The sequence below is a fragment of the Panthera leo genome, chromosome C1 (assembly GCF_018350215.1).
Source record: "Panthera leo isolate Ple1 chromosome C1, P.leo_Ple1_pat1.1, whole genome shotgun sequence".
Lineage (NCBI taxonomy): Eukaryota > Metazoa > Chordata > Mammalia > Carnivora > Felidae > Panthera > Panthera leo.
The window spans coordinates 54,794,103-54,811,159 of record NC_056686.1 but is presented as its reverse complement, the minus strand read 5'-3'; the positions used below and the strand labels follow the sequence as shown (position 1 = coordinate 54,811,159).

Genomic DNA, 17,057 nt, shown 5'->3' with positions numbered 1-17,057 from the left:
GCAAGACATAAGAACTAGTAATATTTACACATTTTTAATATGCTTTGTACTCATAATATTCAATATGTTTTCTCATGAATTACTTAAAAACGCATTTTTATATTTGTATGTTGGATAATTCTCAATTATCTTACCTACAACTATCTGCTTATTCTCCATTGGTTTCAGTGTTTGAAGTTTTCCCTATGTTTTATGGGAGTGAAAAGTTTGCATTTTCTATTTTGGTTTCAAAATCAAATTGAGTATCTTTACTTAAAATGAGTATATTAATAATTTGTTCAAAAAACTTCAATACCAGACTATTTGGGGAGCCAACTGAGAGTGTTTGGATAGTAGGAATTCTTCTGAGGTGAAACAGACCTTTTTGAACATTCTCTTGGTAGCAAGCACTGATTGAGAAGTACAAATATTAATTTAAAAAGTTCCACTATAAACAATTGCCAGTCACAATCTCTTTTTAAAAGTAAGACTTACAAAATTTAATTTGATTCTAAAATTTAAAGGGCTAACGATTCTTTGTCAAATATAAGTGAATGTAAAACTTAATCAACTAATGATAAATATAACAGCTTAATAATTACAGTTATTTAACAGTGTAACTTAGAATAAGAATTGGTTCATGTTTAAAGAAAGCTCTATGACTTAAAGGGAGTTTTATATTTTCAGATGGTAGAGGAGGGAGGTTTTACAACTGTGACCTACCCCTGAAGAAGTGCTTCTCCATTCTGAATCCCCCCAGTGTGAGGCCAGACTGAGTAATTACAGTTTTAATCACACCTTGCAACAATGAAATCATGACATAAATTTTTGATAACGCTCTTCCTGGTTCCCTAAGAGTGGCAACGATTTATAGTTACATATGATGAATCTTAGCCAAAAGGAAATTTATTGTACAATGTGGATAGAATCTCATAATCTCATTTATAAAGCTTTTTTTTTTCCTTCCCAAATGATATAAATGATGATGATTAAAATTTTCCTTCTGGACTTAAATAGGGAACTAAATTTTTTTTTTCTGAGATTTCAATCTTAGTGTTTTGATTCCTGTAGGTAAAGAGAAAGATATGTGACCATTCTCCATGCTAGGTGGGAGAGACTCTGTTCAGAGTAATTGTGCAAAAGCTGTTAACCAGTTCACCTATGGAAAGTTTTGAAATTTTAAAATCACAATTTTGGCTTTAGTCTGATATTATTCAGCAAATCTCCACATTTGCTAAACTGTAGATAGAGGGGGGCAAGGTTAAGACTTGAACATCTTCTCTACTCTTGGTTAGAATTTCATATACTTAAACTTTAAATATGAATTGCTTTCCCTTTTTACACAAGTTATAAAAATAAGAGGTCCTGTTTACACAGTTTGCATTTTTATGAAATTTGCAGTTTGAAAAAAAAGCTTTTTAAAAAGTGGTAATTAATGCTTTTCTTGAATATGCTGTAACTTTAGAATTTTTTTTCTGAAATAGTTTCTGAATTTAACCCACTAAATATTTGAAGATAGAATTTTTATTTAGCACTAGAGTAAAACATACTAAGGATTGAGGAAAAGGAAGTGTTTTTTTTTCCTGGTTCCACTTAATTTTCTTTGTATGTGGCACCCCCTTTATGACAGCTATCAATATTATATTTAAATTTTATATATTGACAAAATGCAATCTACCTCTGTAAGCATTGTGCCATTCAACAGTACTACTATTAAATTTACATACCACAGTTGAAATTACATCCATTTCAGGAATGGTAAAATGCTAAAACTCAAGTGTCTAACTGCCTTACTGGAATGAGTACAATTTACAAATACAATAATTACATTTTAAAACCATTAACAATATTACACCTAGAAGTAAATACTGTAAGACTGGTCACCATGGTATTGTGTGAGGGAAATCATTGCTGAAAGTCACTGACATTTCCAGCAGATATATCCCGAGTGCAGATTTTGGTTTGTTTTCATCAAACCAAAATTAAAACCTGTTTCTCATACAACAGTTCTCCATTATATGAATCCTCCAAATCCTTGCATATGATTTTATTAGTTATCTGCCAAGTATTTTCCTGCAAAACAAAACATATCAACAAGTTACCTTCCATAACGTGATTATTATATGGGGGCAACATTTTTATTCTTCCTGCCCTACCACTAGAAGCTAATCGCTGCATCTTGAGGAGAGCAATACTAGTATCAAATATGCGCAATTTTTTAAGTTTTCAATTTCCCAGCCCAGCAAGTTGTCTTTTCACATTTCCGAATGAATCCTTTGCAGAGGTTTAGGTTTTAGGATAGGGTGGAGGATTTGTTTCCGGATGTGGGAACCCAACTTGTTACAAGAATAGTAACCATATAACCTGGGTCATTTTTTGACAGTGAAAGGGCTATAACTGATAATTACACGAGTATAGCAGGCATAAAAACCAGCAAGTCATTGATATCTTGTTATCCCAGCAAGTCATGGATAAGTATAATCACCCTAGTATTGGGGACTCCTTTGCCAACCAACTATTATATATGCCAAAAACCTGTCTCACGGCCATTGCAGCTCATGGGCAACCATTGCTGATACCTGGCCTAGATTCTTTAAGGGTACTTATATTAAAGTGAAAGATCTTCTCAGATCTCAGCTATGCCTAACAAGTCTAAAACCTATGAAGTCCTGTTGGAGAAAAAGTTTTCAGTTAAGAGGTAAATTCAAAGGCAAATAGCATTTATTTTGTTTGCATATATATATATATATATATATATATATATATATTTTGTTTGCCCATATATATATATATATATATATATATATATATATATATATGTAAAAGTAGGATTTACTCCATTAACCGTAGTGTATACATGTATATAATGGGAATGACTGGTCATCCCTGCATAAGAAACAGAACCAGAGGCATGATAAATAGTCAGGGCCTTTCTAATTTCTGATTTCCAGTTTATTATCCCATTTTTACCTCATTCTATAATTGGTTTGCTTTCTAACTGGGATGAGAAATGGGGATTGGGAGTGGGGAAGAGGAAAAGAAAGAAGATGAGCAAATCAGACACTATTCCTTCTTAAGAAAGAGTAGCTATGGCAACACTATTTTTGCAAATGAAACTCACAGGATACCCACTTACCTGCAGCAAATCTTTTCTTGATAAGTGAAAACCGATACCCTGCTCCAACAAGTTCAATGTCACAACCAGAAAGGGTGCTTCCTTCACTTGTAAACTGCACAACCAATGGGGAAGGTTTGCTTGGGCCTTCAGATAACTGAAATCTTGCCAATAAAGAACCCACCCCTAAGAAAAGAGTATCATTACAAGGTAACAGTCAACACAACATGATGGATATAGTTTTGGAAATTGTATTCAAAAGTTAACATACACAATCTAACTTACTAGACAATGGTATATGTTTCAGTGACAAAATGGTAATGAATGAAATTTATTATGAAATATTATGAGGAACTCCTTTTTGAACACTGATGAAAGTGTAACTCAGACAAACGGTACTCCAAAATTTGGGAGCATGATACTTGGAAGGCAATGTATTTTCCAAGCTATGATTAATATCACAAGAAAGTAAGAAATACCTAAACTAGCAGAGAGTTGAGATCTGATACAAAATGAAAACATGTCTCATGAAAAGCTCTTCTCTGAAGAATAGTCTGTTTGATGTGGGGGTGGACAGAAAAGGGGAAGTAGAGGATTCATGCAGGAATTATTTGCTTTTATTGGTTGAAATAAGTATATACCAAAGTGAAGTGAAATATTTTGCTTGTTTTCAATCTAAGTGTATTTTTGCTAATAGTTTTCTAATACCTGAAAATTATTTCAGCCTTAAATATTAATTAAAATAAGCCTACAATGACATTACCTCCATTTTCTGACTTCTGAGAAATATCAGGAATCTTCCACAATATTCTCTGTTGTTCAGCATTCCTAAAAATAAAATAGGTAAAAGGCTTTTGCATAGGCAAAGGTTTTTGTCTAATGGATGCCGTATTTTTTCTAGATAGGGCTAACTTAAAAAAATGAATCTTGAAAATGTTAACTACAATTTATGCTTTATCTATCTACCTACGTACCTATCTATGCATCCATCCATCCATCCATGCATCCATCTATCCATCCATCTATAATTCTCTCTTTTTTCTGTTCCTTATTGTAACTAGCCACAACACTGTCAGATAGGAAAACATGTAGAAGACAGGCAGTTATTTGACACAGCTACTGAAAACACAGATGAGAAATGTTAACCAATTAATTCAGGTAACTTAAGTTGGAGCTATCATATGGCTGACTTTCTTTTTAATGTTCTCCTTTTTGCTTCTAAGAATCACATGGAAAAACTAGAGTAATTTTTTCTAAGAGAACAAGTTCTTTTTAACAACTGCCATCGGTACGCAGTGTCTATTCAGTATCTGTTCCCATACCTTCTCTAGTGGTGTCTTTTTATAGCTCAGAAGGCTATAAAACAAAATCCTACATTTCTTAGACACCCCTGTAGTTAGGGTCCTAGATGCATGTTAGGGTCTACCAATTACATGCACTGCTTGAGATTTGGAGGATAGAAGGGAGGCAGAGGCCATTCTCCTGCCACTTTCGTGGCTGTTTTCTGCTAGCCAGTAACCCAACTGAGATGTGGGGATCTTCTAACAAAGTGCTCCATACAGCCCAGGCTCCAGTTCTGTGAGTGTTGAGTAGTTAAGGCAGTGCCGGTAGGAACTTTCTTATCCTTGGATCAACATGGCAGCAGTGAGTTCTTGAATTCAATGGCTCCATGGGCAGCTTCCTGGTATCTGTGCTTCGTGGTTGTGGCCGAGGTAGCAGCTTCCCTGGCAGGCCAGTTCTGCAGTGTTCTGGGAAACATTCTTGGAGATCCAGCCTAAAGCTTATTCCTCTAGCACTTCCACCATCGTGTGAGCATCTGAATCCCTGTGTTAAATCATTTTCTGCTTAAAATAACAGAACAGAATGGTTGCTGTTTCCTGCTCTGAACCCTGACACATAGGCCTGCTGTAATCTCTTCCTGTAGGAAACACAAATGCTAAGAAGTCTGTGATCCCTTTGCCCAGAAAGAGCCCATTGGTAAAGAGGAAGGGGACTGGGGTCTCCTTACCAGACTGCTGGTGGGAGAACGGCCTGGAGCTTGGTTACCCCTCCATCTATGGGGACCAGGAACTGCACGTTGTTGAGGGCCACCGCAGTTGTCATTGCATCCGTATTGTATTTGTAATCTATGCGCAGGTCAGTGCTTGCTGGCTCACACCGCCAGTTCACTGCCAGGTTCAGGGGTGTGGACTGAATGCCCTGGGCAGACACCTTGCCAAACGATAGCAAAGAGAATATTTAAGACTCGACCACTAATCTGAGACAAAGCTAGAAGCTCTGACTATCTCCCATGGGGATACTCTTAGCTATAAAATGTCACAATGTTGTCAGTGCTGTTTACAAATGAGCCCTCAATAAATTATCACTGTGAAGGGTGCCCTGTGAAAGAGAGATGGGTGCTACAGGTAAATTGTTATAGGTTAAAAACATAAAATCTCCATAGCACTTTAGAGTTTACAATGCACTTTAGGTCAGTTAAGGAGGTGTTTAGGAGCTGGTTAGGAGCTGAGGCCAAGGAGTTAGTCTTGGATCTGAGTTCTGACTGTTACTTACAAGCAGATCTTGGACCAGTCACTAAACCTCTCTGAGCCTTAGTTATTTCTTCATCTGCCAAAGGGGAATTATAATAATAATATCCACCCCTAGAGCTGTCAGGGAAATCGAAGATATTTTATGTGAAACAGTCAGCATAGTGCCTAGCACTTAGTAAAAGCATTAGTGTTTTCACACAGATTACCTGCTGATACTCTCGTACTTTCTCTTCACAACATACCAGCGAGTTAGACAAAGCAGAGTATTATTACTCCTTTGGGATCTGCCAGAGTGAGGACTTGAACCCAGGTCCTCTAATTAGAATGGGTACATTCTACCGTCTCCTGTCAATTCTAGCTAGAATCAACGATGAATTTGACCAAGGAAAAGCCACATTTGCAGAACCAACAATATTGTCTTATCTAAAGACAAAAATACCAACTTGATTTCTGGGTCCACAGTGAGCTCACAATGTTATTATGTCTCGATTGTTCACTGTGATGGTACTCTAGGAGACTTCTTTAACCAGCACACATACATATACTGCAGGGTCTGTGTGGGTGACGTCTATGCCCTTGCAGTTGTTTTTGTTTTTCAGTTTATTTAGAGAGAGAGAGTGTGTGTGTGTGTGAGCTGGTGTGGGGCAGAGAGAGGGAGGCAGAGAATCCCAAGCAGAGCCCAACATGGGGCTGTCTCACTAACAGTGAGATCATGACCTGAACCTAAATCAAAAATCGGACGCTAAACCAATTGAGCCACCCAGGCGTTCCATGCCCTTCCAGTTTTTTTGTGTGGAGTATGAGTTTTACCAATTTTAAAGACTATAAACAGCTGGCTATTGGCCTAGCATGGCTCACACATAGGGACACCATGGGGAAGGGGCCTGAGGGCAGGTTGAGCTCAGAAGGCAGCAGTGGTTGCTACAGAAACAAGCCCAGATATGGGTTCTTTTATAAAATGACAGACATGGCTTTCAATGACAACTTTAGTTAGATAACTATTATAAGTTTTTATACTTGAAATATTTTTAGCGGCACAAGCCTCTGCAAATGAACTATGCTTTGAAAATGTGTTATATAAGGTAAATCAAAAGCACAGCAGACTGACCCTTCCCTGCCTGTTTCTGCCCTCTATCTCAGTGGTAGTTCTTGACTTCACAGTGGCTCCTCTACCCAGTGGCAAGTGCTTTTTGAATTTGTACAGGTATGTTTTTGATTGGATGCTCCTGGTGGCCAAAAAATAAACATGCTGAGATTTTAAGGCAATCCCACAACATGCTTGCTGTGATTCCCACCCAATACCTTGGATGGTTGGAAAACAGTATGACCACAACTAAACAACAAATGGGATTCCTCAGAGCTCACTTTAAAACAAAACGGCAGGCCTAGGGCTACTTATATTTTACAAATACTTTGAAATATATTAGGCTATTAATCCCTCACAACAACCTATAAAAACATCTAGGTAGGACTGTTATTCAGCATAGTGTTGAAAGTCCTCAGAAATCAGACAACACAAAGAAATAAAAGGCATCCAAATCAGCAAGGAGGAAGTCAAACTCTCACTCTTCACAGATGACATGATACTCTATGTGGAAAACTCAAAGACTCCATGAATAGCCTGTTAGAACTGATCCATGAATTCAGCAAAGTCACAGAATATAAAATCAACATACAGAAACTGCATTTCTATATGCCAGTAAGGAAGCAGCAGAAAGAAATCAATTTACAATTGCACCAAAAACCATAAAATACCTAGGAATACACCTAACCAAAGAGGTGAAAAATCTATACACTGAAAACTATAGAAAGCTTATGAAAGAAAATGAAGAAGATGCACAAAAAAAGTGGAAAAACATTCCATGCTCATGGATTGGAAGAACAAATATTGTTAAAATGTCTACACCACCCAAAGCAATCTGCATATTCAGTGCAATTCCTATCAAAATAACACTAGCAGTCTTCACAGAAAAAACAACCCTAAAATTTGTATGGCACCAGAAAAGACCCCAAACAGCCAAAGTAATCCTGAAAAAGAAAACCAAAGCTGGAAGCATCACAGTTCTGGACCTCAAGCTGTATTACAAAGCTGTAATCATCAAGACAGTATGGTACTGGCACAAAAAACAGACACTCAGATCAATGGATCAGAATAGAGAACCCAGAAATGGACCCACAAACGTATGGCCAACTAATCTTTGACAAATCAGGAAAGAATATCCAATGGAATAAAGACAGTCCTCAGACTGGGACCTCATCAAAATAAAAAGCTTCTGCACAGTAAAGGAAACAATCAGCAAAACTAAAAGGCAACCGAGAGAATGGGAGAAGATATTTGCAAATGACATATCAGATAAAGGGTTAGTATCCAAAATCTTTAAAGAACTTACCAAACTCAACACCCAAAAAACAAATCCAGTGAAGAAATAGGCAAAAGACATGAATAGACACTTTTCCAAAGAAGACATCCAGATGACTAACAGACACATGAAAAGATGCTCAACATCACTCATCAGGGAAATACAAATCAAAACCACAACGAGATACCCCCTCACACCTGTCAAAATGACTAAAAGTAACAACTCAGGCAACAACAGGTGTTGGCAAGGATGCAGAGAAAGAGGAACCCTTTTGCATTGCTGGTGGGAATGCAAACTGGTACAGCCACTCTGGAAAACAGTATGGAGGTTCCTCAAAAAATTAAAAATAGAACTACCCTATGACCCAGCAATTGCACTACTAGGTATTACCCAAAAGATATGAGTGCTGTTTCAAAGGGGCACATGCACCCAGTGTTTATAACAGCGCTATCGACAATAGCCAAATTATGGAAAGAGCCCAAATGTCCATCGATGAATGAATGGGTAAAGAAGATGTGGTATATATATATATGTATATACATATATATATATATATATATATATATATATATACATATATATATATACATAAAATGGAATATTACTTGGTGATCAAAAAGAATGAAATCTTAACATTTGCAACAACGTGGATGGAACTAGAGGGTATTATGCTAAGTGAAATTAGTCAGAGAAAGACAAATATCATATGACTTCATTCATATGTGGAATTTAAGATACGAAACAGAGGAACATAAGGGAAGGGAAGGAAAAATAATATAAAAACAGGAAGGGAGATTAACCATAAGAGACTCTTAAATACAGAAAACAAACTGAGGTTTGCTGGAGGGGTTTTGGGTGGGGGGGATGGGCTAAATGCGTAAGGGGCATTAAGGACAACACTTGTTGGGATGAGCACTGGGTGTTAAGTGTAAGTGATGAATCACTAAATTCTCCTCTTGAAATCATTATTGCACCATATTTTAGCTAACTTAGATGTAAATAAAAATAAATAAATTAATTAATTAATAAATAAATTAATTAATTAAAAAAAATCTAGGTAGGAATCACTATTATCCTTATTTGCAGATGAGGAAACAGGGGTTCAGGGAGATTAAGTGTCTAAAGTCAGTGGCCAGTAGGAAGCTGACTTAATTCCAGAATTCAGTTTCTTGCCTACACTTTAATACTTTACACCCACCTCATGTTGCAGTAGGTGAATTCTGTCTGCTTTCTAGGTTCACTTAATGACAAATGGGATGGAGGCTTAAAAGAAAAATCCCACAGGCTTTAAAATTCATAGGATTCAATCTCAATTATTGAAATTTCTTGCAACTTCATTTTTATAATCTCCAAGTAGCCTTTTAAGCTTCTATTTTCTTATAAATTATAGCTTTTAAGTTAGATTAAAAGGAATGTTATTTTATTTTCTTTTATTTAATGTTAGGCATATTAGAATACACAATTATAATGTGGAAGAGACACCCTGACTGTATGAATAGGCTTACCTGATACTTGAGCATGTCCACGTTATAATACGTAGCCTGGGGTTTTTGTTCCGACACTTTCTTTAAGTGAGTCATCAAATTTGGCATGTTTACCCAGAATTCCTTGGTATTGGCATCATTTTGAGTGTTATCGCTATTCAGTTGGGAAAAAAAAATTGTTGAGTCGCATCTTGTGACAAATATTATCCACTCAAAGAAGCATCTTAGCAAAGTGTCATCTGATTTCTATATCCATCTATGACAATCTATAGAGATCATATTACTAACAGTACTATAGCTTTAGTACAACTGCAGTTCTGAATGGTATTATGTTAAGAGATTAATACACATAAGGAAGTATGATTGTATTGCTACGAATTTCAGTGAGTGCCCAATAATATCAACCAATCCTGATGATAACTGGTTGCTTTAAAGAGTGAATTATTTATTAACCCAAACTTAATAGCTCTTTCTACATGACCACAGTTTCCTCTGAATTAGTCAGTTAATGCAATCAAGGAGCTGGGTACATTGATTTTTTTTTTTTAATTGACGTGAACAGTAGTTTCTCAGAAATTACTGAGTTAAATATTTGGCCAAATGTAAACACAGTCTTTATCTCCAACTGAGGAGAAAAATGTGATCCTAAAACTACCATGGTATTTTATCTGAGAGCATCCAGATCAGAAAATAGTCACTGCACTTACAAGATGGTCTTGGAATTTAAATGATAATAATCATGGTAGTTACAATAAAGAAATGTAGTCGTGATGAATTCAGGAATTTGGTATTCTTTTTTTTTTTTTAATGTTTATTCAGTTTTGAGAGACAGAGAGCAAGAAAGGGTGGGGCAGAGAGAGAGGGAGACACAGAATCCGAAGCAGGCTCCAGGCTCCGAGTTGTCAGCACAGAGCCTGACACGGGGCCCGAACTCACAAGCTGTGAGATCATGACCTGAGCCAAAGTCAGTTGCCCAACTGACTGAGCCACCCAGGTGCCCCAGGAATTTCGTGTTCTTAAAGATTTGTTAGCTTTGCTCAGGTGTCTCTCCATACGTCAGTCACCCAATGTATCTTGAAAATGCTTGTCTCAATGACAAATGGAATCAGTCAAGAGTGTGAGCAGCCTCTGTTCACTTTCACATAATAAGGAAACTGAGGGCCCAAGTAATTCAGTAACCTGACATACAACTCACTTACTGAATGGAAATTAGACGTTAAGAAGACAGAAGGATGACAGTAATAAAGTGATGAAGGCAGGCCAGAAGTAAGTTGGTATGATCCAGCCTCCAAAAGTCAAACAAATTAAGAGAATGAGTCAAAAAAACATCAGGGCTTTAAAACTGCTACTGATCTGTTAGGAGGGAGTGGCTGTGGGGGGCTCAGTCTCAGCATGACCCATGTGAATTCTGCTGGGCCCTGGTATAGGTTGTTGAGGACAAAACAAAAACAAAGCTCTACAACTGTGGGCATGTAGGATGTGGATGGAAAAGATTCCCGGCCCCTGAGACATTGCCCCTGGGTAAGCTGAGCTGAGGATACTGATGAAGGCTGTCTAAACTTGTATTACCTAAGAGCATCCAAGTTACCCAGAGGCTGGAGATAAGAGTGATAGAGAGTCAGTGAAATTAAGTGATTTGCTTATGGGTAACAGCTAATAAGAACAGTCAGGATGCCAGCCCAGGTCAGTATACTGTAGGTCATACTTTCCCACTGTACCAAAATAGAGGCACAGAATGAATATCCAGTAACATGTCATTAATTTGTACTAAGCAGATCTGAATAGTTGGGAAAATTTCAATGACACTATTTTTTACAGAAATGTATTTTCTAAGTTTAATAACAAATTAAGCTAAGTCATATATCTATGATAATTCCTCAGAGAACTTGCTTTAATAAATATTCAAGAAAGCTTTGTCAATCAGATAGAGATGCCAGTTACTTGGAGAGGCGATTCTTGAATGCTCAAGAAGTCTTGAGAATTCTTTAGTCTCATGATTGGCTTCACGATTGTTCCCGAATATTCTTTACAAGCAAACCCCTTTCATAATGGGAAAGTAGAAGTAAACTTCAATTTGGTCCCTGTCAAGGGGTCGCAAACCCAAAGGTGTTCAGGTGCCAAGCTGCGAACCTAAATGAAGTCTTTCAGAACACATAAATGAGAGAATTGGCTGGTCTAAGGCAATAGATGTTAAAAGGCTTGTACTGTGATCGAGAAAAATACTCGCTTATGCTGCCTTTTAAAAACTAGGGCTGGTAGTAGTGATGTTAGAGCAGTCCCACATAACAAACCCACATAAGCTACATGGCCATGAGTTACCAATCACAGCCCTGACACAATAATCAAATATTTAGAATTTATAAGGTCCAAATGAGTATTTTTTATTCTTGTTTTAGCAGATAATAATAGTAAGGTAAGGGTCTACATAATATTGTGTCAGGCAAAAACATACTCAGGGTTTTATTTAATTCAATTCCTAGGACTTATATATTAATATAAGTATAAAACTCTTGCATATATGATTAAAAACCTGGCCACATAATGGCCTAAAAATGCAACAAAAACTGTAACACCCACGCTCGTCTTATTAACAAACAAACCAGTGAGATGATGGCACCTAACTCCTAATTTCAGACGGAGGAACCTTGACAAATAAAATTAACTGGCTCAATGTGAACGTCAAAAACAGAGAGGGAGAGTGAAATAACAAGCTTCTGATTTCCAGTCTTGATTGCTTTACGTTTATTTTTCATTTAATGCGTGACCATATATTTCCACACTTGTAAACCTGGAATCAAGTTTGCCAGTTAAACCATCACAAGGACCAAAGAGGAGGAGGTGATCTTGGTAGTCACCTGACAGATCTGTGACTGTTTTGTCACCACTGAGTGAACAAGTCTCAGTGAAGAAAGCAACGATGTTGGTCCTTGAATTCCAAATACCGACAACCTTTAGCTATTTCTACATAAATACCCAGCTTGACTAAATTCTTTAAATGATAGTTGAGTTGTTCATTCATTGAACAAATGTTAGTTAAGTCCGTACTAGATGCCAGGTGTAGTGGAAGGTACTGACGATGTGGTGGTGAACTAAGAGATGTGTTCTGTTCTCTCATGGATTTTACAGTCTAGTGGGGGAGATGGATGAATGAAGAAACACAAACAGATATATAATTATTAATTCTAGCAAGAGCAACAAGGGAAAGAAAAGGATACCTTGAGAGGGAATAACAAGAGGGCATATTTGGTTTAAGAATGGGGGTTGGGGGTGGAAGAGGAGTGGAATGGTCCAGGGAGACAAGGCAGAGCTGAAATCTGAAGAGTGAGTCAGGGTCAGGTGAAGAGGGACAGAAATAGTATCGGAGGCGGAGGAAACAAGCACACAAATCCCAGCCTGTTCTTAAGCCTGGCAAGCCTGGCTGGAGCTACCAGGATTCTGAGGCAGGACAGTGGGAAATGATAACAGAGAGGCAGGCAAGGGTAGACGACTCTAGGTCTCAAAGGCAGTGGTAACAAGTTTGCATTCAGGTACAGATGCAATGCAAAGCCACTTGAGGATTATACGTGAGGATGGCCTGATTCACCTCACAGAAAGTGACTCAGCTGTTGTGTAAAAAATGCAGTAAGGGGGCAAGCTTGGATGCAGGAAGAGAAGAAGGAAAGCATTTTCAGTGGTCCAGGAAAATGACAGTGGTCACTTGGACAGGGAGGTCACAGTAAAGAGAAAAAAATGGCCACTTTAGAGAGAGATTTTTGAGTAAAATATCAGGACTTAATGATAAGAAGCTGTCAAGAATGACAGTTTTTTGTCTCATTCATTGCCAGTAATTAACTTGTATAGTTGATCATTTTTAATAGCTCCATACACGTGTATGTTTGTGTGAACCCACATGCATGTAGGTATGATAGGTCCACGTTCAGATTTAACAGTTAGAAAATGTGAACAGCATATTTATATAAACAAATTCACATTAGCTTCTTTGAATACATGTACAGTTCCATTAAAACAATTACCATTACTGCGAAATTATGTATTTCACGAAAAAGACTTCAAGCTCATGTGAAGACGAGCTCACAGTTCAATTATCATTTGACTTTAAAAGATGCTAAGACAACAAATGGATTTTATTCCTTTTATTGGGCTTATTTCCCACTCTCCTCATCCATTGTTTACTGATGGCAAGTAAACAGGCAATGAATAAACAAACTGTCACTGATACAGATTTTATTACTCTAAATGTCTCTTCAGCCCCTTGAGATGGTTGGCCGTTAGAATACATATAAGCATCTACACACGATTATACACAAAAGATTTTGACAGGTAGCAAACTTCTGGGTTGAATCTACAAACATATCTGAGTAGCGGCAATTTCTCTACCATGCTATTTTCTTGCTAAGGTATATCCTTCATCTAAGTATCCAGTGCTAAGCGACACACATCTCTAAAAAAATCTGTGCAAAATATATTTACCAGCAGAGAAGTTGGGGATTTGGCAGGACGTGTTCTAACCTGCTGAAATTTATCACCCGAAAAGTCAGAGCAGCTGGCGATGGATTGTTGGCAAAGTGTCTGGTGATGCCGGCAGGAAAAGACAACACCATCTCTCCAGTAATCTTCACGATACATCTGGCATATCAAAACACATGAGAGGAAAGAGAGAGAGGAAGCCCAGGTCAATAAGCTGTGAATCAAAACAGTTGGGAAAAAGAAATGATTTATGTAACAATAGTACAATAGCAGGAGAGACACAAGGTAAGCTCTTAAACAATTCTGCTGTCAACTACTAAATCATTTCCAAGACCTGAGAATGCAAGGTTTGTGTTAACACTTATCCAAAAAAGTCGCCATCTGTTGAATGTGCTTTTGAACTGTAAGAAAAATGCAGCTTTTCTCTTTCTGTAGAAATATCTATCTGTTCACCTCACAATAGAATCACCTATTTTGGTGGTTATTTTGGTCTCTGATTTCTGAATCTTTGGCAACATATTTGAAGATAATAAAATCAAACGCACAACATTATCACACTATTGACTGGGTCTTATTTTAGTTCTCAGTAACATGATTGATGTCTTGAATATGTTCTTTTCTGTACTGAAGAGGTAAACTCCCTGCTTCCATTTAACTGTATATTTATCCCATGTCTATTCGGTTGAAACTGTAAAAATCAGTCATACAAGTTAGCACAATAAGATAATAATTTGAAAGGAAGAATAACTGTTTTTTTTTTAAAGTGCTTTGTTGGGGCACAATTGACATATAATAAATGGCACTCATTTATAGTGTAAACTTCCATAATTTTTTATATATTTTATACCTGTGAAGCCCTCATGCAATCAAGTTAAGGAAAATACCCAGTACCCCTAAGAGTTGCCTCACACATTTCTGTGATCCCTCTCTGCTGCTTTTCTCCTTATCCCTAAGCAATTGCTAATATAGCTTTCTGACACTGCTATTAGTTTGCACATTCTAGAATTTCATGTAAACAGAATCATAAAGTATGTAATTTTTTCATCTGGCTTCTTCCACTCTGTAATTAGAGATTCATCTATGTAGTGTATGCATCAATAGTTCATGACTTTTTATTGCTGTGTAGCATATGGCTAGCCCACAGGGGTTTTGTTTTTTAATCCATTAATTTGTTGAAAAACATTTGGACTCTTTCCAGTTTTTAAGTATTACAAATAAAGCTGTGGTGAATATGTTTGTACAAGTCTTTGTATGGACATATGCTCTCATATCTCTTGGCAAATAAATGTAGGAGGAGAATCACTGGATCACACTGAAATCAAGTAGCATTAATCCACCAACTTCTTTTTCAAAATTGTTTCGCTTCTGTAGTCCCTTTGCACTTCAATATGAAATTGAAAATCATGGTGTCAATTTCTATATAAAATCAATGTAGTTCCAATTCACCCTTTATTGCCTGCACTGAGAAAATTATTGAGCCCTTTGTATATACTTTTTCTTTGCCAGCAGGCACTATGTTAAATTTTGTCAGTAGAGGGCGCTAAAAAGACATTGCAGGAAAAAGAGATCTTTCCTTCCCCGTTCCCGGGGAACTTGCTAGGCTGGCTTCCACAGTACTTAGGGCATACCTGGTGCCAGGCTCTTGCGGTGCCGGAAGCTTGTGTGTGGGACCTCTGCAGAGCATGTGGCATCCCCAGTGTGTGGGTACTGTAGCCCATGTGGCTTTGATAGTGCCTGGTGGTACAGGCAGCTTCCCCAGCATCTGGCCCCTGTAGTGCATGTGTCTGGGCTGCCCCAGTGCCCAGATCCTGCAATGTAGGTGGGTTCTCTGGCTCCAGTCTCCTGTCACATGCACACCTTCCTTCTCCACAGCCAGCTTCTGCAGTGCATGGTGACCTGCAGTACCCACCACGTGGCCATTAGCTTCCTCTGCCACCCCCAAGTCAGTTTGCTGTGGAGTATGCCTCGGTGAGACACCTCCTCGTAAACAGCTGGGAATGTGCTGGGCTTCCCCGTATCATGTCTGAAAACACTTAAGGAAGAAAGCTAGGCATTCATATGGTACACCTCACCTCTCAGGGGTCACTGTCCTTTACCCCAGATCCAGGGTCTGGCAAATCATTGTTCACATGTTTTGTCCACTTTCAAGGCATTTTCAGGTAAAGAGATAAATCGGTCCCTGTTACGACACTTTGGCCAGAAGCAGAAACCTCAGAAGGATTATTCTTCTTTAGGAAACAGTAAATATTTAAAATGAGTGAACTTCTTTACGACTTCCCTTTACATCTGGATAACTTACCCTTGTACTAGTTCTATAACTTTAAGTTCAGGACTGTACTTTCTAGGGAAATTGAGATTAATAGATGGAAACTCAGCTCAACATCTGAGCACAGGGAGCGCCATTTGCCCCGTAGTCATTTTGTATGCTGTGAAATTGTGATTGTTGAGACACATGTGTCTCAGGGGAGATGGCCTTTGGTGCATAAAATAGCTTATGGGAAGAATTGCTACAGACTCTTATGTATAAGGCCAGGTTGAGGTCAAAGGTGGAGGGCAGGAAAGCTTCCTAAGGTAGCCATGTTCCCCTTCTCTCCCCTCATTCAGATATGGTCATCCATAATTCTGCATTGCTCTGGATGAAAATTTTGGTTTCTGGCAGTTTGCACATCCATCTCTTCTGGAGAGTACTGTCGATTCCCCACTTTGGATGCCAGTTCTGCTGTCTTCCTTTTCTGCATTTCAGCTACATAAACCTTGCATTAATTACTGGGGCTGAGCCCAGACTTCCCCTTAAGCTGAGTCTATTCTCAATGCTTTTCAACATGTGGATGTGCAGAATACTATTTCACAACTTCAGAAGAAAACAATAATTAGTCAGAGCATTTGTTAAATCAGAGTTCAGTACCTACCGTCCCTCAGTACATTGTTGTCAGCAGCAATGGCTGAAATGTTTTTCAATTGGTAAGGGATCTGCTCAGTGACTTTTCCAGGTTGCTCAAAATGAGGTGTAAGTGGTGTCTTGGTGAGGGATAAAGTTTCTCTTTTGAAAGCCAGTCAGTGAGGGGAGGCAGTGGCATTATTTAGTCAATAAACATTTATTGACTCCTAATCATGTAATGTT

The 17,057-nt window shown here is 38.0% G+C and overlaps 1 protein-coding gene across 1 annotated transcript in view; it reads right to left on the bottom strand.

Annotated features, from left to right (window-relative positions):
* Positions 1-2,011: 2,011 nt before the first annotated feature.
* Positions 2,012-17,057, bottom strand: part of SGIP1 (SH3GL interacting endocytic adaptor 1) — a 199,248-nt gene continuing 184,202 nt past the window's right edge. The window contains 6 exon segments of the mRNA XM_042952054.1: positions 2,012-2,052; positions 3,116-3,280; positions 3,858-3,922; positions 5,103-5,305; positions 9,491-9,623; positions 13,940-14,095. Of these exon segments, the coding sequence (XP_042807988.1) occupies positions 2,030-2,052; positions 3,116-3,280; positions 3,858-3,922; positions 5,103-5,305; positions 9,491-9,623; positions 13,940-14,095 (745 nt within the window). The 3' untranslated portion in view covers positions 2,012-2,029.